We start from the raw sequence: 23473 nt of genomic DNA, 5'->3' as shown, positions 1-23473 counted from the left end.
TCTAGGGGGCTTTACGGGCCTTAAACGTCAATGCAACGGGGACCGTTTTGGGGAAAGTTTCTCGGCTGGTGGTGGGGCACCTGTGTGCCGATTTTGAACGAAATCGGGGGGGACCCCCCATTGACCCAAAATTTTGATTTTCCCGTACAAACTTTCCTATGGGGAAAAAGTGAAATTTTCCTGCAGGACTGTGTCTGGGTAAGCGAGAGCTTTCGATTGATACCCATTTTTACCTCTTTGTGACGTCATTTCAAGGGGAAAACGGGTCATAAAGGTTTCCCTCTACCGGGGCCTTTTTTCCCCCTACCGAATCTGTGCTGTGCTGAATCTGTGCTGAATCTGTGCCAACTTCCGTTACATCGGTTTCCGACGGTGTTTGCACATTTCATATTTCATTGCGATATCTTGCCGTTAATCGATCATCATTAGTGAAAATTCCTTGCATAATTGTCTCGGTGCCTCATAAGAGCATTATTGTTGCCCTACGCAGGTTTTGCGGACCAGTTCTGCAAGCCATAAGCGGGGTACTTTTGGTCTACCTATTGTGATAGTTTTCGTGTGCCACCTATCTGCTGAGCTTGTTGTTATGCACAGCATTTGTGGCAAAGAAAGAAGTACACATATTGGTTTCCAGTGAAAGCTTGCCCTTGTTTGTTGCTCATTCCGTGGAGAAGGATGGCTTCTGACGAAAATGTTAAATCAAGATTGCAAAATTTTAAGAATAAAGGAAAGGATCAAGATGTAAGTATAAATGGAAGCTTGTCTGGCGGCTATTTTTGGTAGTGGTCGAGGGGAGTGCCTTCTTCTTACTATAGCTATTTGCTCTTGTTGGATTTGTGTTCTGGGTCTTGCTTAAAGTGAATAGTTTGTAAAACTTCAGTTTTTTACTTTAAAGAAACACAATTTTGATGATCATTTCTCCTTCTCGATGGCCAATTACATCAAAAACAGTTTCAAAACACTTAACTTCGCACCACTTACCGAAATATAATAAAGAATTCAACCAAATTGCGTTAAAAGCGGCCAATCGCGACGAAACTTTCAGTACTTTCGAGTTGATCGATTTTACATCTACCCTGAAAATTTCGTGACCCTGTCCTAAATGACCTTTTACCTGTGACCTGTTTCTCGAGACCATATAAGGCCTGAATTGAGATTTCGCGTACGTTAGCACACGTTATTTGCGTGTTTCCAGCCTTTCTACAGCTGTTAATGCTGCAACCTGACATAAAATGATGGTTGGCTCGTTATTATTGTGGGTGTCAACCAGGGCTGCGGAGTCGATGGATTTTCGGCGACTCCGACTCCGGCTTTCAAAAACCAGCTCCGACTCCGACTCCGACTCCGGGCAGAATTGTCGACTCCGACCGACTCCAACTCCCGACTCCGACTCGGCAGACCTAGCAGGGCTGCGGAGTCGACAGATTTTCGGTGACTCCGACTCCGAGTCCGGCTCGGGTTTCTAAAATCGACTCCGACTCTGACTCCGCAGCCCTGGTGTCAACTGTTAATGTCACATGAAGGTCAGGTGAAGGGTCATTGACATTGAGTGACCTTGTTTCGTTTTATTCAGTTTACATGTTTCAAGGGTAGTAGTCTAGGAGCTTTTTTCGAATTTAGCACCCATTTCAACACTTACGAAGTAGTTTTGGTGCCTACATAACATGTTACGAAGCTGTCAAGTGGTGGTTGACGCTTATTATGGATAGCTGGCACGCCTGGCAGAATGCCTACTGGACTGGCTGATCTGACCTGACCTAGACCTAACCTAGACCAGCCCAAATGCATGAATAAATCTCTAAAATGAAATTTGTTATCAGTATTCAGTACCACTCCCCCCCCCAAAAAAATACCAACCTTACTTTACGAAGTTATAGCAAGTCCCGATTTTCCCGACTTTTGGGTCATTCAACTGACCTGGAAGGTCAACCAATGACCTAGGACCTTAATTGGGTAGGTAGGGGAAAGTGGGGTAAGACGGGCACCTTAACTTTGGAGCCATTTTTCGGCCGGTTAGAAACATCATAGAAACGGGAAACTGGGTGAAAACCTTTTTCAGACATTTTACTTTCATTTGCCAGAAGATGAGACTTAGACCTGATTCAACAAATAAACTGCAGCTATTTTTGCAAAACCTTGCAAAAACCCGTCTTACCCCACCCCATGGGGTAAGACGGTCACATGGGTAGGGCAAGACGGCCAGCTTCTTTCACCGATCAGCGCAGCTCGCAACAAATGCCCGAGATTAGCCGCATTTATACAGTCGCTCGTTGGTCTCAAGTGCTTCGGAAATGGCAGTATACGAGATTCGTGCAGAAGGCGTATGCTCCTATATAGGCCCTAGTTCAGAAGCCATGTAGAACCGTTTTTCACATTCATTATTCGAGAATAAACTGTGCCGAAGGAATATTGCTAACATGTCTGTGAGTATCGGAATCGAACATATTCTTATTAGAAATGCTTCTTTTTTCCTACAGCAACAAAAATATTTTCACCATTACAGACCCATTGGGTTCATAGTTGCCCGTCTTACCCCAAACTCAATGTCAGAAGTTCAGCACGATTTTTCGCTGTGGACAATTTGATGCAGACAAAGCAAATCCGCCGTAAATGAACACTGTTGGCATATGAGTGTACCACAAGTGATTGCGAGTTTTTAACTCTATAGTGCTGTACACAAAAGCTTGCACAATACATTATGGATGTTTTCAATGAAATGAGTGTTTTAAAGAAATCAAAATAAAAGATTATCGACTGAACACAAATTCACCAGACTTGAATGGTGGTGTGTAGTGGGAAAGGCAATTCTGGTCCTAACTTTTCTTGCTCGTAGCGCTATTGGTTTGGTCTGCAGAAGGGGTGCCCGTCTTACCTACCCTGACCGTCTTACCCCACTTTCCCCTACTATCAGCTTCCTCTCGTTACGGGGAGCACGCTTTTTTCTGCTAAGTTCTAGCTCGATCAGGGGCCAAACGGTAGGGGAGGGTCCAACGGACCCCCACTCTCCCCTCCCTATTCGTTAGACGCTGTAAAAAGGCAGAATACAGGCGAGGATTAATCAACTGGATTGCTGTGAACGAATCTGAAATTGCGTTTGGTGTCACAAACAATGGTATGTCCTTTTTCTTGCAGGAGATGCGGAGGAGGAGGAACGAAGTCACAGTTGAGCTGAGAAAGCACAAGCGGGAAGAGACACTTCAGAAGCGGAGAAATGTACCGCTGCAGCCAGACGGGACAGGTGAGGACAGGAGGGAGACCTTCAGGTAGGTGTGTGCCGTCTGTGTGTGTGTGGGGGGGGGGGGGGGGCGAGGGTGGAGTGCGCTGTATTTTACAAAGTGGTGGGCTTTACGAGTTGTGAGACATTTAGTTGCTGCTTGCTGCTTAGTTGCTGGGTGGCGTTGCAATGATAGGGTTATACAGTTATATTAGCCATTACACATAGCGGAATATTTCCAACTAGAAATGACCTGTAATGTTATTAACCCTCGCCGGCGTAGGGGGGGGGGGGAGGTTGATGCAACCCCCTAATGTTTTTCGCAAATAACTTGCGTAAAAAGCGGCTGATCGCGACGAAACTTTCAGTAATCGCGTTGATCAATTTTACACCTACCCTAAAACTTTCACGACCCTGACCCAAATGACCTTTAACCTGTGACCTACTTTTCGAGACCATGTTTGGCCGGAATCGCGTTTCGGCGTATGTCGTCTCGCGTTAGCCGTGCGTTTGCAGTCTGTACTGTAATCGCCACGCCTCGTGTGGATTGTTCATGATGGTAATACATACACACATACATACATACATACATACATACATACATACATACATACATACATACATACATACATACATACATAATACTTTTCATGGTTTCAAGCGTTCAAACATGTGATTTGATGTTGCTCCCATGCATTAGGGTGGATGTCACGGTCACCTGAAGGTCAGGTCAGGTCATTGACCTCTGGTAACCTCGGTCTACTTAAACGAGTTTTGCATGTTTCTAGGCTTTTTTGGAGCTGAATTCGAATTTAGCAACCATTTGAACATTTACGAAGTAGTTTTGGTGCCTTTTTAACATGTTGCGAAGCTGTCAGAGGCGGTTGATTCGTACTACGAATACCCGGCATGACCCCTACTGGTTGACCTGACCTGACCCGACCCGACCTGGCCTAAATGCATTAAGACATCATCTGTGATCAAAACTAACATGATATTCGTGATCAGCACCCCGAAAACCCCCATAGCAGCCACACTACGACGTTCGAACAGGTCCCGATTTTCCCGACTTTTGCGTCATTGACTTGACCTGGAACCGATGACCTAGGACCTCAAAAGTTGGTATCATCGGCTTCCTCTTGTCACGGGCAACACGCTCGTCTTTTCCGCGAAGCTCTAGCTCGATCTGGGGCCAAACGCGAGGGGGGTCGTACCAACCCCCACCCTTGTGCCGTCAAAGGACGCAAAATGGCCTGTGCCGGCCAGGGTTAATGCCACTTGCACGATGCTCTTTTATTTCCTTCAATTTACAGCTCGGGTACCTATCTCTAAACGGTTTAATTCTGAAAAACATCGTATTAATTGGGTACTTTCTACCTTCACCTGAAAACTAATGTGGTCCAAGTCTTTGCCTATTTGATTCATTCATTTAATTCGTTTTTCTTATTGATAAAACTGGTGCGATATCGCTCTAATCACAGTCTAAATATGATGTCATTAGGGAACGGTCAGTCCAAGGCCATATGGTCAGTCCCATTGTTTTCTCCAGTCATTTTCTTCCATCATAAGTTAGGTTGAAAGTGATGTCGCGTGTTTTCTAGGCCCATTTGCTGTGTTTTATTTTGCGTCACCGGCGTCACCTGACTGAGTTGCTGCAATATTTTTTATCCTTATGTGCCACGGATGATATTTTCGCCGATATAATGCTCTAAAACAAGTATTGCTCCTCTAATCGCTATTTTTATGCTTCTTTTCCAATTCTTTTTCATTCCTCTAATCGAACATCTAAACGTCGAAAACGCTTTAGTGATGGAACTGTGCCGCTCATTGTTAACATCAATGATGTATTGTGAAAAAGTTCGTGTTGTCTCAACAAATTCGTGAGTGACTGATTGTACGACTGCGATTGCGATCCGAACCATTCAAACGCTCCTGTCATGATACTCCGCTCGGGTCGGCCTACTCAGTCTCCGAACGAGGCTCCTGCTGACAGTGATCCTTCCACCGAGTCGGGTGAGCCGACCTCCGCCGGCGCCACCGCCGACCGGTGCCGCCCGAGCGCCGGCGAGCGTCCGGCCGTGCCGTCCGCCCCCTCACCCCCGCCCGGGCCGGCCGCAGACGATGACGACATGGAGCGGCAGCACTCGGTGGACAGCCTCCAGAAGCTGGTGGAGGCGGCGGACGGCAGCGACCCACAGGCGCGCCTGGCCGCCGTCCAGGCCATCCGCAAGCTGCTCAGCTCGGACAAGAACCCGCCGATCGACGAGCTGGTGCGCGGCGGCGTACTGCCGGTTCTGGTGCGCTGCCTGCAGGCCGAGGACGAGTGAGTAGATGATAATAAACGAACTGATTGAATAACCCACGTGACTGTGACCAATGACGGTACCCGGGCCTCTGCAGCTTGTCCCCAGATCTGGACAGAATATTTGCACTTTCGCCGAATGCCATCTTTGCCTTGCAATACATGACCACCATTGTAGTTTCGGTTCGGTCCATTTTTACACGGAGAATCTGGACTGTTTCTGTTGTAACGTACCACGAGTGAGTTACGGTGCAGGGGCACTTTGTGCTGCCGGATGTCATCGTAGACTGTGTTTGTTCAGTTTCTGTCACCGTGTCTTGATCACTGCGGCCACTGCGACTGGGTAACAGTGGCAGGCTATATCTGATCAGTGGCTACCACTATACACTGTTCAATGTGCCCCAGTTGTGACACCCCGCCTCTGACCGTGCTCGCCGCTCGCCGTCCCTCCCGCAGACCGGCCCTCGAGTTCGAGTCGTGCTGGGCGCTGACCAACATCGCCTCGGGCACCACGCAGCAGACTGAGGCCGTGGTGAAGGCGGGCGCCACGCCGCACTTTCTGCGGCTGCTGCGCTCGCCACACCCGCAGGTGTGCGAACAGGCCGTCTGGGCGCTCGGTGAGTCGCGGACGGACGGGGCGCCGCGGAGGTCACTGGGTAGAATACCTACTGCATTGGAGTTATCTGGGAGCTGGCCTGATGAAATAGTACGCAGTGCTCTTGCGATGCCTGACTGATTTGGCAACCATCGCAACTTGATAACTGCGCGGCGTATTGTGCACTGACTTGGTGGTCGCTGAATGTTGATGCGTGCACTGGTTCAGTACCTATCTACTGGGGAGTTGATATTGCACACTGCTCTGGTATCTGCTGTTACGAAGGAGGGATGTGAGTAGCTGAGCTGTGCCGGATACGCACTGCACCCAGGCTGCCCCCGGTTCCGATACTTGTGTCAGCACTGACACTGACCGAAGCTGAGCGCCGCAGGAGTGGCAGTTTCCAACCTTTCCTTCGCTGACCGCTGTATGCGCCTCCGCAGGAAACATCATCGGCGACGGTCCTCAGCTGCGTGACTTTGTCATCAGTCTGGGCATCGTGCAGCCGCTGATCGCCTTCATCAACGACAAGATACCGCTCAACTTCCTCCGCAACGTCACCTGGGTGGGTTCAGCTAAAGACTCTGCAGTCAGACAGTCATGCGCACTGCTCAGTTTATTTTATTTCTCCTCCTCTCGGCTCGTATTTTGGTCGTTTTTTTTTCTCTCGGCTCGGACTGAAATGTCCCAAGTCTGTGGTGCTACAAGCCACTTTACTACAAGAGTAGTAAAGTAATCTTGCTACAAGCTGCCAGCTACTACCTAGATTCAGGGGAATGTGAAGGTCATTTTAGAGATTCGTCACCGCTCTTGAGCTGGTGACCGCTGCCCTTGGCTGTTATTCGTATTTACACTTGTCCAGTGTACTAGAAGAGAGCGCTATATACGAACGATTAGCATACGGAAGCTAGAAAGTTGTTGAGTTTGTATTCAGCCGAAGTTTGGTTCAGCTAGCTAAATTTGCAGTGCGGTGTAGCGTTTGAATTAAAAACTCATTGAGCCACGATAGCGCTCAAGTCAACAAGCTATTTTTGAGGAAAGCTTACAAGTGTGCTATATGTAGATTTGAACTTTAATTTATTTTTTATTTATTTATTTATTTATTTATTTTAGGTCGCTCAAGTACCAAAGGAATATTTCATTTCAAGCCGGCCCACATGTGTACTGTTGGGGTATAAATTTGTCCATCTGCTCCGCGTTGTGATGCTACTTCCTTAGCTGGGTTTCGCCCTGCACTGTTTGTGCGTTTGCTTAGTGCCGTGTTTGCCCCCGTCTGTTCGTGCGCAGGTGCTGGTGAATCTGTGCCGCAACAAGCCGCCGCCACCGTCCCCGGACACGATCCGCGAGCTGCTGCCCTCGCTGAACCTGCTGATCCAGCACACGGACGTCTCGATCCTGGTGGACACCGTGTGGGCCGTCAGCTACCTCACCGACGGCGGCAACGACCAGATCCAGATGGTGCTCGACTCGGGCGTCGTGCCGCGCCTGGTGCCTCTCCTTTCGCACGGAGAGACCAAGGTATGGGGGGGGGGGGGGGGCTGGCACGGAGAGACCAAGGTACGGCGGTGGGGGTGTGGGGCTAGTGATGCACCCCTCTTCCCTCTCCATTCCCCCACGGTAGCTGAAAGCAGTAACCTGCCGGGCACGGTTGGTGAGGCCATATACCTTTGAGTACCGCGGTATACAGGGGTATGTGTTGAGTTGAGGCATATCCACCAACCTCAGTTGCAACGTTTTACCGGCGTTATTTAGCGGAATCGAGGTGGTAAATTTAACCAGGGGCCTCTAAGCAGTCCTGTGCTAGCTGGTTTTATGCTGCATTTTCCCAATCTCCAGCGGGACTGATAGTGTTTCACGCCATGGCAGGTCCAAACGGCGGCGCTGCGGGCGGTGGGTAAAATTGTGATATCACACTGTATACCGTATGTCTGACGTCACAGGTCCAAACGGCGGCGCTGCGGGCGGTGGGTAACATTGTGACGGGCACCGACGACCAGACGCAGCAGGTGCTCAACTGTGGCGCGCTGGCCCACTTCCCTGCCCTGCTGCAACACCCGCGCGAGAAAATCAACAAGGTGAGAGAGACAAAGCCGATCGCGACGATCATTTACCCCAGCGTGAGCCTCATTTTAGGGAATGTTTATGGTTCAAGAGAGAATGGTCTGTTACACTGTCGGACATCGTCAAGTAAATCGACGTGCAATAGTTTTGCGAAGGATTTGGTGTTTCGCAGTGTTTGCCAGAGTTATACCGGCCGTGCACCCGTCGCCACTTTCAGCAGTTACCACCGTCTGACTATTGTGACCGTAGTGTTAAGGCCTGGACACACTGTGCGTTTTCTGCGTGCGTTTTTTGCGAGTTTGCGTGTTTTGCGTAATATCGTTCTAGAAAAGTTATAATTAATATTTTTTATTATTTATGTATAAAAGTTAATACAACCTATATTAACTAAAAGCTAATATAAAATAACATCACAAAAACGTAATATTTTCTTAGAACAATATTACGCAAACACGCAAATTGGCAAAAAAAAACGCACGCAGAAAACAAATAGTGAAGCCAGGGCTTTACGGTATCATACCTCTGTGCTGCCTTGTCTGACAGCCGTGTCTCCGCCCACAGGAGGCGGCCTGGTTCCTGTCCAACATCACGGCCGGTAACCAGGAGCAGGTGCAGCTGGTGATTGAGCACGGCCTGGTGCCGCTGGTGGTGCAGCACCTGGCCCGAGGCGAGTTCCAGACGCAGAAGGAGTGCGCTTGGTGCATCAGCAACCTGACCATCAGCGGCAGTCCGGAGCAGATCCGACACCTGGTGCAGGCCGGCGGCATCCCGCCCATGTGCCAGCTGCTCGACTGCAAGGACCCGCAGGTGAGAACACCGACCGGCCGTTGGGACCGAGGTGGCTCACGCGGCCGGACGGCCAGGGATTTATCTATGTCTGAGAGACGGCCACACGGAGTTTGATGTGTGTGCAATCGGTGATCGTTTGTTCGCCGTATTGACACGTGGCTTGCAGTTATTTGAATGATAATTATTGGTCACATAAAAGAACGCTGGATTTGGAGTCAATAACGCATTCCGGACCAGCTGACCTGTCCATCCGTGTCTGATGTTCAGTGACACCTGTCTCGTCCCGTCCATGCATGCATGTCTGACGATCCCGCCGCCGCCGCCTCAGGTCGTCCACGTGGTGCTGGACGGCCTCAACAACATCCTCAAGTCGAGCGAAGACGTGGACGCGGTGGCGCAGATAATCGAGGAGTGCGGCGGCCTGGACAAGATCGAGGCGCTGCAGAGCCACGAGAACCCCGACATCTACCAGCTGACGTTCGACATCATCGAGCGGTACTTCTCAGAGGATATAGAGGTGGGTTGGCGAGCTGCCGTACGTGCGTCGGAGCTCTGACCGGGAATATAGTAAATCGGTCGCCCTCAGCTGCATTCCGACTCACCAGTGTCAGGCTGTGCTTGCCAATTTGGAAACGGTGGAGTGATAACGAAAAAGTAAGGGTTTCTGAATAATAATCCATGAAATCTTTTACCACATCGCGCTCTTCATTTATTTAATTGGTGTTTTGGTTTTATACACCTTTTTGCACGAGCTTTTTTGCTGCTGTCCGCCAATACTTGCATGCATTCTCCAATCTGGGATGGCACCACATTATTTTTCATTGCCAATTGCCCCGCCCCGCAGCACCCTGCGTCAGGTGTCGAACCCGCCGTCCTCTGCCCCCTCTCTGACCCGTGCCGTCCTCCCTCAGACCGGCGACGAGACGGCCCCGGGCGCGCCCATCGACCAGGACCAGCCGCCGCGGTTCGAGTTCTAGCCCGCGCCCAGCGGCGTCCGACGCCGACTCATGTGACAGCGCCGCCGGTCATGTGACCGACGCGCCAGCGCCACACGGCGGGCGCGGGGACAGAGTCGGACATCACGTGACGTGTGCGCCCCGGCGCCGGTCGGGCCACAGCAGGGCTGGCCCCGCCACACAGCAAGCTCAGGGTCTTTCACGAGCTGACGACCCCTCGCAAATACACGACGGGAGTCGCTTCAAGTTTCGCGTGCGCACGCCGCCGAAAAGTGTGATGGGCGCGCGCCCGCTGTCGCGCCCGGTGCTACTTTCATTGGTGAGCGGCCGCAAAGTGTTTTGTATTTTCTAGATTTCCGGCAAATGTCAACTTCGTGAAGGGCCCTAAGAAGGTTGCGTTGTTAGTGAGTGAGTCGCACCGATGTGTGAAGCAGCAGGAGTGAATCTGGCGTGGAAACCAGTGAGGATACTAAACGCTGCAGCGCCCGGCCGCCCTTGCAGTGCCCGTCTTCTCATGGCCTTGGTGCTTTTATCGTGAGATGTTTGGCAATTACTTTATTTACGCACGTAAATCTTATCTTAGCTCTCGGGGTTTGCCGGAGTGCGTGTGGGTGTGCCGTGTGCGGCGGCGCGGGGCTCCCCGCCGTACGGCGGCGGCCGGTGGGCGCACGAGTCGGCCCAGACCCACCGCGGTCGGTGCGGCGTGCCACGACACGAAGCCGCCGCACAGCCGCAGCCAGCCGCATTTAGCTTAGTAACAAAGATACTGTTGCTTATATTCTTATTTTTGCTGGTTACTTTGTTTTGCCGTGCGCGACCCAGGCTGTCGCGGGGGCGAGCGAGAGGCCGACGGTCGAGCAACAGGGGCCGCGATGAGCCAGTTCGTCAGACTAGCCGCGGAGGCGGCCCTGACCCGCTCAGGTCAGGCTAGCGGCGGCGACCTGCTGCTGCAGCAGACGGCGGCCCGCCACCTGCGTACCGACGTTGACTGTCCCTATGGACCGGGACAAGCCTTGCACTGGGTCTGACGCAGTACCGTTATACCGTACTGAGGCACGCTCGGCTCTCCTCGGTTTCCCGGCCGGCCCTGTGGCCTGTCGGCTGCATGCCCGCACCCCTGTCGTGCCGCCGCGCCGCCAGTGCCCGGTTACGCGGCGTCAGAGAAGCCTGAGCCAACCAGTGCCGCCCGCCCGTGGGTGAGACCGTGTGAGTGGCAGCGAGCGGCGAGCGCGCGCACCACTGCTCCGTGCGGGCCATGGAGAGATCGGCGGCGGCGTTAGCAATTTCAATAAATCCGCGGACACCGGAGTCGTGTTTGCTGTTGACGTGCAGCGTGTTCAATTACGGTAGATGTTTTCACAAGCTGGTTATTTTCGGCTGGGCTAGAGGTGACGATAAGCTTGAGAGTGATAATGGCTACGTTGCTAACTCAGCAAGCAATCTTCTCTGTTAGCTTTCGCCTGACTAGTAATTTATCGGTTTCCATCCTAATTTCAACTTCAGATTGTAAGTTCAATTTATATCTAAGAGTTTGATAAATTGCCGAAGGTGGGTAAATAACTAGGGTGTATGTTCATAGCTGACATATATTTTCGAATCGCTCGTAACAAAACGATGGCTCGCTCATAGTGACTGAAACGAACCAGTGCAAAACAAGACCCACTACACAGCAGAAACGTCCAAAACAACCACGATCATACGCGCCCTGCCAGGCCGCTTCTCAGCCGAGGGCCGTCTGTCGTGGTTAGCATAGTCTGAGGTTTTCCAGATCACTGGCAGGACAGGGTACCTATATCACATCGGGCGGGGCTGGGGGTGGCCGTTCAGGCGGTCAACCGGTGCAGGTGGCGTCGAATGAAGAGCGTCTGCGCCTGCGTCTCCAGCGAGGCCAGCTCGCGGACCGTGGAGGCCATCTGCTCCACGTGGTTCTGGTATCCGGTGCCGCTCTCCTGGCGCCGCTCGCCGTAGACCACCTTGCCGTCAAACTCGTTGACGGGCACGCGCAGGTCGTTGCCCACCTGAGGGATGGTGATACCCAGGTGTTCCTCGATCTCTCCAAGCAGCTTCACCTCGTCGTACCAGATGCAGCAGCCGCCGCGCTCCGTCAGACGAGTGTCCATGCAGGACTTGCCGCGCGACGGGCAGCCGTGGTACCACACCTTCTCCGGAACAGCGGACACCAGGCTGACGGCCAGACCCATCCGGTCGGCGCGGCCCACGCGGCCGATACGGTGCACGTAGTTCGTCTTCTCGTCCGGCAGCGTGACGTTGATCATGAACGGCAGGCCGGTGATGTCCAGACCGCGGGCCGCCACGTCCGTACAGATCAGAAAACGCACCTCCTGTCGCTTGAAGCGCTCCAGGTTATCCTTTCGCTCGCCGACGCTGCGGTCGCTGTGCAGGCACACGCACGAGTAGGGGTTGTTGGGGCTACGCGGTCCGCCGCCGCGCTGAACCAGGTACCGCTCCAAGTTATCACAGTCTAGCTTGGTTCGACAGAAGATGAGTGCACGATCCATTTTGTGGACGTCGATGGCGCGGACACAAAATTCTGCCTTGAGTAGTTTGACAGCCTCGGAGAGCGTCTCTGACGAGTTCGAGCCGGGCCGGACGTTGTCCTTCGCGTGCACCATGTCCGTCTGCACGCGCTGCTTGAGGTCGGTCCATGAGGCGTTGGTGCGCGGGTCGATCATGGTCAGCACGTGGTGGACCGTCTCCGGCACGGCGTCCTCGCCCTTCAGGTCCACCCAGGTAGGGAAGTGCATCAGTCTACCGGCCATCTTTTTCACCTCGAACGAGTGCAGCGTGGCCGAGCAGACGACCATCTGCAGCCGCGCCCCGTCCGGCGTCACCTGCGGGATCGCCGCGTGCAGACGGTTGATCATCTTCTCGTGACCCTGCTTCAGCAGCCCGTCCGCCTCGTCCAGCACGAAGAACCGGCACGCGTCCACCCGTACGTCGCCGTTGTTGATGAAGTCCTCGATTCGACCCGGTGTGGCCACCACGATGTCGACCCCCGCTAACACCTGGTCACGCTGTTCGCGGGCCGGCACACCACCGATGAGAAGCACCTCCCGCACTGTTGGAGCTTTCAGATGCTTCTTGAACAGCTGGATTTGCCGCAGCGTTTGTTCGGCAAGCTCACGAGATGGTTCCAGAATAATGGCCTGGGGAGCATTTTTGGCGTATCCGCGCTTCGCCGTTGTCTGCGGCGCCGAAGCAGCGTTGTTCAAGGTGCTGTCTTCCGGTGCTTTACTGACGGCCACGAAACCATGGCTTGGTGGATACTTGAAACTGGTGTCGCCGAAGTTAAACGCCATCTCAGCGTTTTTCAGTACGACTGCGGGAAACAAACCTTCGTTTGCCACCTGTTTTGGGATGTCAAACGCCTTTCCCAGATCTTTTCCGTTCTTAGAGAAGTACATCTCGAGGTTGTCCAGATCAAGGTAGCAACCGATCACGTCGTCTTTCCCGAACGGACCTCCGTAGTCGTCGAACTGGCGGTTGTTGGACTTTTTGCCGGTGCCTCCGTAGCCGTATCCGCCACGGTCGGTGCCCAGGTCGAGAGTGGCCTGGCGCGTGGACCAGCCGACGCGACACAGACCCTCGTCGGTCACCGTGGCCTCATAGTACCAGCGGCCGGCGCGCCGTAGACCGCGCGTCGCCCGCACTCCGTACCAGGCGCGCTGCTCGCGACACTGGCACACCAGACCGTCCGGAGACACTGCCAGCAGCTCGCCTCGGTCCCGCAGCGACATCGCCCACTTGTCATCAGCTGGCGGAGCTGACAGGCCGCCACCGCCGCCGCCCTTTCCCTCCTCAATGTGCTTCAGTGTCTCCCAGACAATCTGAAGGATGGGCATGCAGAAGGCACCAGTTTTGCCAGATCCAGTTTCAGCAGCCATGAGAACATCACCACCACCAAGAATCAGAGGCACAGCCTCGGCCTGAACATCAGTGGGCAGCAGCCAGTCCAGCTCACTCACTGCCTCCCCTATCTCGGGCATTATGCCCAGTTCCATGAAAGCAGCTGCCATGCTCCTGATTAAGTGGGGCAGCCTGGTACCTGGAAAAATAAAAACTGTCATAAATGAAGCCAATACATTACCCAACGAGTTGACAATTGGACACTGCAATTATGACTCGAGGAAGCATCATCACAAATCTCTGCTTCAACAAAATGGTTTGTCGTGGGCAACAAAACCATCGCTACCACCACCACCACACCCCACAGCAGGCAGCATCTTGATCTAGAGGTGAATGCATCATAACAGCTGGTAGTTGGCTTTGATCTATGTTTAAGTCAAAATTGTCCGAACTCCTAATAGAGGTTCTATTTTGATTTCAGTGTGGACTGTGTGGCAGTAGGGGTGCTGTGTCTCAGAACAAAAATCATGCCAGCGATTCCAGCTGGAACAAAGCCTGTATGATCTGTATCTGGAGTAGAAATTATCGACAAGGGAAAGGTAAGCTATCCAAACAGCCTTGTTTTACTTCAACTTCCTTGAAAGTTGAAGTAAAGCAAAAAAGTCCAAGGAAACGAGCTGCTTGGCATTCTACGTGTCTTGCTTGCTCTTTGATTGAATTTTGAATGACATATTGATCTTTGATTTGAATGATATCTTGAAATTACCTAAACTGTCCGCACTGGCACTAGAGGACGTGGCTATGAAATTCACAAAAAATACAGGTACACCTTATACCACTGGAAAACACCTAATACAATTGTTTGACAATTACTGACGCGAGAGTTTCAAATGTGGTGCAAACTGTGCTCACACTGCGCTCTAAAGTGCTGCCATATTTTTACTTTCTTCTTCTCTTGGCCTAAACACCTCAATACTAGCCAAAAGTTCTATTGAAATTCAAGGCGGACTCTGCCTTAATAGGCGAAATATTCAGGCTTCTTGGCATATTTCTTGGGCTATGTTATGACTTAATAATCCATGTTTCTATGGTGCATTTTATTCCCACACTTTTTCCCAGTTCCACACACTGATGTTCCTAAATTTTGAATGTAAAAGTAAAGCACGTGAGTACATGTATGTTGGCCTGATTAACGGAGGTCTGACATTATTGCGAATATGTAAATAATATGATACTTTGTAACACTCTCGCACCCTTAAAAAATGAACTGCACTTCCTGCTCAGTAGTACTAAGACATAACAAAGTCCTTGAGCCACCATGGTTGACGACAGGTCCTCCCTGCCCTGGTCACCGCCTTTGGAGAAGCTTGGGTAGCAGGTGGCGGTTGTGGCGGTACACCTTCTGGTTGCTTCAGCTGTTTTGCGGATGGGTGAGGGCTGCTCTGGCCTGTAGTGTCTTGTGTTTCGGGGATTTCTGGAGGATCTGAGGATCCTTGTTCTTCCTCCAATGCAATTTCTTCTGCTCTGGGATTAGGCAGACTTGAGGATGCTTGCGGAGGCGGTGGACATAAGTCAAGATGTTTGCTCATGCTCCGATGTTTTGACTTGTCACCACAATCTTGCTCCTTCTTCGAGTCCTTGGAGGGCAGGAGTAGGAGCTGTCCCGCATGCCTTGACCAGACCAGCCCTTCCACTGTGACTTGGTAAGACACTGGACCGGTTCGGCCTATCACCTTTCCCTTTTTCCATTTTTGTCCTCCTGCGTAGTTTCTGACCAGAACTTCATCTCCAGCTTCATACTCGGGTAGTCTTTGGCTGTGACGTAGCATCTGGCTAGCTTGGGCATTCATGACCTTTTCTTCAGTGCGGGGCTTCAGCAAGTCCAGCCTCGTCCTCATCTTTCTTCCGGTCATGGCCTCTGCTGGTGCCACCCCTGTTGTGGTATGAGGAGTATTGCGGTACTGCAGGAGAAAAGAGGCCAGCTGAAGGTCAAGTGGACGCTGGTCCCCTCCGCTCAGGTGAGCCTTCAGGCTGTTCTTTACCGTTTGCACCAGACGCTCAGCCAATCCATTGCTTTGCGGTCGGTATGGCGATACTCTGATGTGTTTGACTCCTTGTTTTGTCAGGAAATCTTCAAAGTCTTTTGAGGTTAGCTGGGTGCCATTATCTGTCACCAACTGAACTGGATTTCCCCATCTGGCGAATATCTTTGCCAGTTCGGTGATCGTACTCTGAGTTGTGATGTCCTTCATCATTATAACTTCTGGCCACTTGGAATGGCTGTCTACAACCACCAAGAAGTAACTTCCTCTGAATGGCCCTGCAAAATCCAGATGAACTCGATCCCAAGGTCTCGATGTGCGTTCCCATGGATGGAGAAACACTGCTGGGTGCTCGTTCTGTACGGACTGGCATCCTGAACAGGACTTAACCATTTCTTCAATGTCACGGTCAATATTCGGCCACCAGACATAACTGCGAGCCAGCATCTTCATCTTTGTGGCCCCTGGGTGACTCTCATGCAGCTCAGCCAGCACTGCTTTTCGGAGGCGGCTTGGTATCACGGCTCTGCTGCCCCACAGGATACAGCCATTGTTGAGGGACAACTGTGCTCTTTTGTTTGCATAGGGCTGCGCTTCCCTGCTGTAGGACGACTCGGTGTTTGGCCATCCCCTGTGTAAATGCTCTGCAACTTCAGACAGGACTGGATCTCTGTTGGTTTCACGCTGCAGGTCTCTGGCGCTGAGTGGCGGCATGTTTTCTATCTGCTCGAGAAAACATACAGTGGCTTCATCTGGGCCGTTTCGGGTTCCGGTTGGCTTGTCGTAAGGAAGACGGGACAGAAAATCTGCCATGGGTATTTCCTCTGCCTTCCGGTGCTCAACTTCGTAGCTGTATGCCGCTAACAGCAGCGCCCATCGATGCATTCGCGCTGTGGCTAGGGCTGGTACCTCTGATTTGGGCCCGAATATCGAGCTTAGTGCCTTGTTGTCGGTGACTAAAGTAAATCTTCTGCCCCACAGGTACTGCTTGAAGCGGGTTACTCCAAAGATGACTGCTAGTCCTTCTCGATCGAACTGGGAGTAGGCTTTCTCGGCTTTGGTGAGGCTTCTGGAGGCGAAACGGACCGGTCGCTCCGTCCCGTCTGTTCCAACCTGCATCAACACGGCTCCTACGCCGTGCGGGCTAGCGTCCGTAATGAGCCTTACGGGCCGGCATCCGTCATAATGTGCCAGTACTGGTGCTGAAGCAAGTCTCTTCTTGAGCTCGCTAAATCCCTGCTCTTCTGTAGCTGTCCATCGCCACTTTTCTCTCTTCTGTAGAAGCTTGTATAGCGGCGCAGCCACTGACGACATGTCCGGTATAAATCTTGCATAGAATGTGACTGCTCCGAGAAAACTTCTCAATTCGCTTGTGTCTCGCGGTGGCGGTGCATGTAACACCGGGTCGATCTTTTCTTTCACCGTTTGGACTCCCGCAGCGCTGATCTCCACTCCTAAGTACTGGACCGACGACAGCAGGAACTTGCATTTGGCCTGCTTCAAGACCAGCTTCCAGCTTCTCAGTCTTTGCAGAGTCTGGTCCAGCCTCTTGAGTGCCTCTTCCTTCGTAGCTCCAGCCACCAGAACATCATCCAGGAAACACATTGTTCCTGGTGAGTTTTCCAAAATTTTCTCCATGGCCCTCTGAAATGTAGCAGGAGCCGAGGATATTCCATAGGGGAGCCGTTTCATTTTTAACAGTCCTCGCGGTGTGTTCAACACCGTAAACTTTTGGCTCTCTTCATCCATCTTCATTTGCAGATATGCGGTGCTGAGGTCGAGCTTGCTGAAATACTTCATTCCAGCCAGTTTTGGTAGCATATCTTCCAGGTTGGGCATCGGGTGCTGTGGTACGTCGAGCTGCTTATTGACAGTGTGTTTATAGTCTCCACACAGCCTCACTCCGCCGCCTGGTTTTGGGACAACGACTAGCGGCGTAGCCCAGTCGGAATATTCAATCCGCTCAGCAATGCCCATCTTCTCCCACTTTTTAAGCTCTTCATCGACGGCGTCTTGAAGGGCGTACGGAACCGGTCTTACTTTCCTAAAGACTGGCTCGGCGTCATCTTTGAGCTTCAGCTTCGCTGTCAGATCGGCCATCTGTCCAAGCTCGTCTTTGAACACTTCCTGGTTGTCTGCTAGCACTTTCTTGAGTGTCAGCCGGGAACCGCCGTCTGTTTCCAGTTGGTTCACCGTATCGGTGCGCATCACAAGTCCCAGGAGCTCCGCGGTGGTTCCGCTTAGCAAGGACACATCTCCGTGCGCCGCAATGATCCAGCAGCTGAGTGCTTCCTTTCCTCCGACTTGGCTTCGTGCCAGGAATTCTCCATCGAGCTTCAGTGCTTCTTTGGTGCCGTAGGGCAGAAGCCGTCTGCTTGTTTTTGTCGCCTTTACACCTTTCAGCTTCTTGAAATCTTTTCGGGTGATAATATCGACGGACGCGCCTGTGTCGACCAGAACTTGGATTTTGGTATTTTCGATCAATATTTCAGTCAGTCCCTGTTTCAGCTTTTCTTGGATGGGCTTCTTCGGTCTGGTGGAGAAAACCAGCTCATCTTCACCCTGTTCAGCGCTTTCTTCTTGTAGGTGGTTTACCCGTCTTCTAGGTTCCAGCGTTGTCTGTGGCTGCCGTGTCTGAGTAGACCAGCAAGCCCTGGCAAAATGATTTTTGCCGCCGCACTTGTGACAGGTCTGACCCTTCGTCGCGGTACAGGCGTTTGAATTATGCCCTCTTCGTCCGCACCGAGTGCAGGCAGGAATTCCGCTTCCGGCGGAAGTTCGCTGTCCCTGTCCGTTGAATGGCTTGGATGGAGCTCGATATTTCTGTCGAACTCTGTTGACGTTTTCGTTTTGTGGCTCAGACTGCTCAGTTTCTGGACTGGGGTCCTTCTCTTTGCCGTTCTTCTCTTGAAGTTTTTGGCATTGGGTCCGTACTTGGAGATAGGACTCCCAGCTTTTTACCGCGTCTTCTGTAGTCAGTTTATGGGCTTCGAGCAGACGAACTTGCAAAGTCTGATGGGGACATCTTGCTATGAGTATATCCCGGATCATTTCGTCTCTCTGTTCCCTCGAGAAATTGCATTTATCTGCTTGCTTTCTCAGACGCACAACAAAATCTCGGACGTTCTCGTCGTTATCAGTCATGTTCATGCTATGAAAGATATTTCTCTCGTAAATCGTTCGGACCTGTGGCTTTAACAGCGATCGCAGCTGCTGCTTGGTACGCTCGTACTCATCGGTTCCCTCTAAATTATTTTCGTAGACCGTGTCGATGTCTTTCAGCCGCTGCTGTATGTCGGTTCCAAGTAGATGTAGCATCAAAGCTCTTTTCCGTTTTGGTTCCTCGATCCCAAGCGCACATAAATAGATTTCAAAGGAATCTATCCACATGTCAAAGTCCTCTCCCTCCCTATATTTCTGAGGGGCATCTACACTTAATGCCATTTTAATTTCCGTTACGTTACCTACTTTTAGTAGCGTTAACGTTACGTTAATCGGCGCTCTAAGTTTACGTTACTTTATAACGTTAAATTCATCTCATCCTCGTCGCCATTATGTTATGACTTAATAATCCATGTTTCTATGGTGCATTTTATTCCCACACTTTTTCCCAGTTCCACACACTGATGTTCCTAAATTTTGAATGTAAAAGTAAAGCACGTGAGTACATGTATGTTGGCCTGATTAACGGAGGTCTGACATTATTGCGAATATGTAAATAATATGATACTTTGTAACAGGCTAGGAGAGCAGTTCGCCAAGATAAAATGTGGAATTTCTCAAAATGCCATGAGGTTTTATCCTACATCTCCACATGTAAACAGGGTGTTACAAGCCTAACCAAACTTGAACCAAAACAAAAAACAATTGTTAAGTTTCGCAATTTACTGCGATTTACTGATAGTTTTATTAGTGTCTGGCACCCCTGGCACGTCTAGAGATGCGCGTGCCATATACTTGCATTTTACATAGGCCCACAACCTTCACGCGTCTTTTTTTACTTGTAGCCCTGAGAACCTGAGAAATTGATAATTGAGTCATGTCCTAGCCTATATATGGCCTTGGTCTTAGCAGAGCAATATATATTTAGCATGTTTTGCCACTCCCCTCTGACCTCTCGTCGCTGGTTTGTTTGGTACCTACCATTGGTCTCAAGATAAGGGCCCAGGCGACCTGTAGTTTTGATGCGGTGAATACCCTTACCATCACCACGGCCGAGTGTTCCCCTCCACCCACTCATCGCCACCCCCTCTAGAGTTTTGGCGAGGGTGAGGGTATTCACCGTATCCGAACTACAGGTCGCCTGGGCCCTTATCTCGAGACCAATAGTACCTAGATGGAAAAGTTGCTTTGGGCTGACCTTAATCTACTTCTAAGGGTAGAATACTTTAACTGACATCTCATTATTCATTGACATGGTTAGGTAGGTATGATATGGAGGCTGGAGCTCCAAATTTCTAGTAGACATCTTCAACTTATGGTTTTCAAATTTGTTTAAAAATAAAATAGTGACGCATGGATTAAAATTATGCTAATTGTTAAGGTTTGACTGCGCATTGGAATGAGTTTTGCAATCTACAACAGACAACCTGCCTTGCTGTTTCTGTCAGCAGTGACGTCAGGTTTACCTGTACCAATTTTGTTTATAAATCATGTTAGTCCTTGGTCATCCCCATGTTTTGTTTAGTCCTCAGTCATCCCCATCAATATCCCAATTATTCCACAATGGATATCAAAGCTCTTTTTTGTTTGATGGCTAATATTGCATTTTCTTTCCCAGGACATAATTGTCAAGACATGGAAGATCATTCAGAGTCTACCCATGCTTTAAGCTCAGATGACAACCTAGCAGCTGGTGGTGGCTTGAGCAGTCATTCTACCCAAGATACCTCAGTGTCTGAAGAGCATCCTCAAACTGGCTCATCATTGTTTGGAGCCGTGGACACTGACAATGCTCAGGGCAGCCCTGGCTCTCCGAGAACCAGGCCAGTCACTGGCGCTGGGCGGAGTCGACATGGCGTGGTACGTGCCCAGCGTCGCCGAGAATCGCCTCCGCCGCCGCCGCCTCCCCCTGAGTTTGGCGACGGTCCCGTGGTGGGCCAGCCAGCCGCGAGGGTCCCGACGCCGCCAACTGCTGCGGCGGCCACGGCCACAACGGTGAGCACCTGCGTCGGGTAGGTATTCTAGACGGCGACATCGGACCCTGGGAACGCGGTTGTGAGAGGATCCTTTCCCATCGCTGTTTTTTGTATGATGGAGAACAGCAAGTGCGAGTTTCTAATATTTGCACAGTATTTATCGAAAACGCCGACTATGTTCGTCGCATCTCTGTACATTACATATGGTTTCATGGACTTTTCCAGATGCAATCACATACTGAAACCCCTTCATCGCTAAGCCCAACGTCTTGCCGTACAAGCCCGCGGAACAACGATGAAACATCAAACCGAAAGGGTGAGCATTTTTCCATTTTATTGAAGCATTATTCGTTTTTACCGGTAAAGTGAAACCAGAGGTATGACGCCTTTGCTTCTCTGCATGTTTTTTTTTCATGCAAATCGTCGTGTTATTCGATCGGTGATAGCCGTTCCAGTCTGACCTGTGCGATCCGTGTTTGCCGAGTCTAACGATCTCCCCGCTCGGCCGCAGGGCTGGAAGGCCGCCCCGACTGCGCCATCTGCCTCCAGACCTGCGTCCACCCGGTGCAGCTGCCCTGTCAGCACGTCTTCTGCTTCCTCTGCGCCAAGGGCGCCATCAAAAACTCACGAAGGTGAGTTCACAAAAACTCACGAACGAAGCACTTTCCCCCGGCTGGTCAATCGGCATCTGTTTAGTGCAAAGTGTTTGTTTGATTTATACTGAACGGTAGCTACCGTTCAGTGACCGGTGCTTTGTTTGTAACACTGACTGGACTCGGCGTCACGTGCGCCATGTGTCCGTCGGAGGTGTCTGCCTATGTCTGTGGACTGTAAATCTGTGTCTGGGTCTCTCTGTCTGTCTCTGACAACACTCGTCGCCCTCAGGTGCGCCATGTGCCGGTCGGAGGTGCCGGCCGACTACCTGGACAACCCACTGCTGCTGGACACGGAGCAGCTCCAGCTCGAGATGGCGCTCACCGACGGCTACCAGTGGTTCTACGAGGGACGCAACGGTTTGTCATGCTCAGCTAGTGACTCCCCCTCTTTTCTTTTCCTTCTCTCTCATGCTCTCCGTCTGAAGGAAATGTCATGTTAGAGTTGGCTCAGAAGGTAGTGTAAGGGATTGTGCTCATGCAGTTCTACATAGATATGATCAACTTTGTAGATTACGAACAATTAGAACGCAATCAAAATGAAAACAGTTATTTGTTAATTAGGGGTGATTTACCGCATTCGACTGGTTTAAAGTAGGCTGAGAATTGCGGAATCTCGATCTCAGCGCAGTACCGCAGCAGTTTATTGTGATCAGTCGGCACTGCATGGTGTCGGCGTTCTTTTCGCCCGTAGCTCAGCAGCGTTCCTCTCCCCTCCCCTGCCCTGGACATACACTGCTGACGCCGACGGCTCCGTTTCAGGCTGGTGGAAGTACGACGAGCGGACGGCGGCCGACCTGGAGGCGGCCTTCACGGGCGGCGAGAAGCGCGCCGAGCTGCTCGTGGCCGGGTACCGGTACGTGGTCGACTTCGAGACGATGCTGCAGCTGCGCCGCTCGGACCCGGCGCGACGGCGGCGCGTCAAACGCGACCTCGCCTCGGCCGCCAAAAAGGGCGTGGCGGGGATCCGGGCGGAGGGCGCCGCTGCGGCCGAGACGGAGACCGGTCTGGAGGGCGCGCTGCAGGCGGTGGCGCTGGCGGCGCCGGCGGCCGGCGGCGACGACCAGCGGCCGGCGGACCGAGACGGCAGCACGAGGCTGTAGCGGCCGGCGCAGAGGATACCGGATATTCCTGGCAGACTGCTCGGACAGGGTTCTGCCCCGGGCCCAGGTCCGCGAGACATGGACCCTTGTGGGGACAGCACGGTGAGCCCAGCCCGGATGACGCACTCCATGTGGTCACTGGCCGGGCGAGACACTCCGGAGGCTCCAAAGCACCTTCTTCTAATGGATAAGTCTCTGAACTCTCGGAGAAGGCAGACCGGATAAAGCACTCCACAAAGAGCTCCTCAACCCAAGGAGTGGAGTAGGTGGTGGCTTGCGCTTGTTCACCGTTTACTTCGTCTCAGCACAGGCAGTGACGCAGCCTGCCTTGGTTTTAGAGGCGGGTAATCGGTATGGAGACTTCAGCATTGTTACGCCGGATAATCATGAGCAGCCACCGAAGTGATTGGAGGCTGGACGTGATGCTTCTATGAATGCTTGCCTCGGAATGGAGGATACTATCCAATCGTGCGTGCATTGTAGAGTGGAAAGATCTGATGAAATGACGCTCTGCGGCCCGGATGGTCCGGCTCGCAGCCCAGTGCTGTTTGTGTGGCTTTAACTCAGATGTGTTTATTGAGCATACTCTTTACGCGGTGTGCTCTTGTGACTATGAAATATATATTGATTGCTGATGTCGCTCAAATAATGGATAAAATTACGTTATATAAAGTGGTTAAATGGTAGGTTCCTTAGAAAGCTGTTCATTCAATATTGCCGAGATATATCTGTGGAAAATGCTTCGTTGTCAGC

At 51.6% G+C, this 23473-nt stretch overlaps 3 protein-coding genes across 8 annotated transcripts; 2 read left to right on the top strand and 1 right to left on the bottom strand.

Moving 5' to 3' along the window:
- Positions 1–324: 324 nt before the first annotated feature.
- Positions 325–11225, top strand: LOC122392047 (importin subunit alpha-4-like). The gene is made up of 10 exons (XM_043386534.1): positions 325–741; positions 3133–3238; positions 5333–5537; positions 5973–6133; positions 6555–6676; positions 7399–7629; positions 8052–8186; positions 8734–8979; positions 9290–9478; positions 9873–11225. The coding sequence occupies exons 1-10, from the start codon at positions 676–678 to the stop codon at positions 9936–9938; spliced, it is 1527 nt and encodes a 508-aa protein (XP_043242469.1). The 5' UTR covers positions 325–675; the 3' UTR covers positions 9939–11225.
- Positions 11226–11485: 260 nt separating this feature from the next.
- LOC122392056 (ATP-dependent RNA helicase Ddx1-like) lies at positions 11486–14672 on the bottom strand. 4 transcript variants are annotated; one of them, XM_043386553.1, is made up of 2 exons: positions 14551–14672; positions 11486–13983 (listed from the first exon to the last, which is right to left on the bottom strand). In XM_043386553.1, the coding sequence occupies exon 2, from the start codon at positions 13952–13954 to the stop codon at positions 11741–11743; it is 2214 nt and encodes a 737-aa protein (XP_043242488.1). In that variant the 5' UTR covers positions 13955–13983; positions 14551–14672; the 3' UTR covers positions 11486–11740. The 4 variants fall into 4 exon arrangements, with proteins under 4 accessions (XP_043242488.1, XP_043242486.1, XP_043242489.1 ...); XM_043386551.1 differs by having other exon boundaries at positions 14614–14663; XM_043386554.1 differs by having other exon boundaries at positions 14634–14653.
- Positions 14673–19390: 4718 nt separating this feature from the next.
- LOC122392054 (E3 ubiquitin-protein ligase rnf146-like) lies at positions 19391–23355 on the top strand. 3 transcript variants are annotated; one of them, XM_043386549.1, is made up of 6 exons: positions 19391–19486; positions 20607–20983; positions 21190–21280; positions 21476–21596; positions 21850–21977; positions 22380–23355. In XM_043386549.1, the coding sequence occupies exons 1-6, from the start codon at positions 19453–19455 to the stop codon at positions 22718–22720; spliced, it is 1092 nt and encodes a 363-aa protein (XP_043242484.1). In that variant the 5' UTR covers positions 19391–19452; the 3' UTR covers positions 22721–23355. The 3 variants fall into 3 exon arrangements, with proteins under 3 accessions (XP_043242484.1, XP_043242485.1, XP_043242483.1); XM_043386550.1 differs by having other exon boundaries at positions 19447–19477; XM_043386548.1 differs by having other exon boundaries at positions 19458–19519.
- The last annotated feature ends 118 nt before the right edge of the window (positions 23356–23473 follow it).

The sequence above is a fragment of the Amphibalanus amphitrite genome, unplaced genomic scaffold, assembly GCF_019059575.1.
Source record: "Amphibalanus amphitrite isolate SeventyFive unplaced genomic scaffold, NRLGWU_Aamphi_draft 000467F_arrow, whole genome shotgun sequence".
Classification (NCBI taxonomy): domain Eukaryota; kingdom Metazoa; phylum Arthropoda; class Thecostraca; order Balanomorpha; family Balanidae; genus Amphibalanus; species Amphibalanus amphitrite.
The sequence above is the reverse complement of the archived record's forward strand: the minus strand, read 5'-3'. Positions and strand labels throughout refer to the sequence as shown.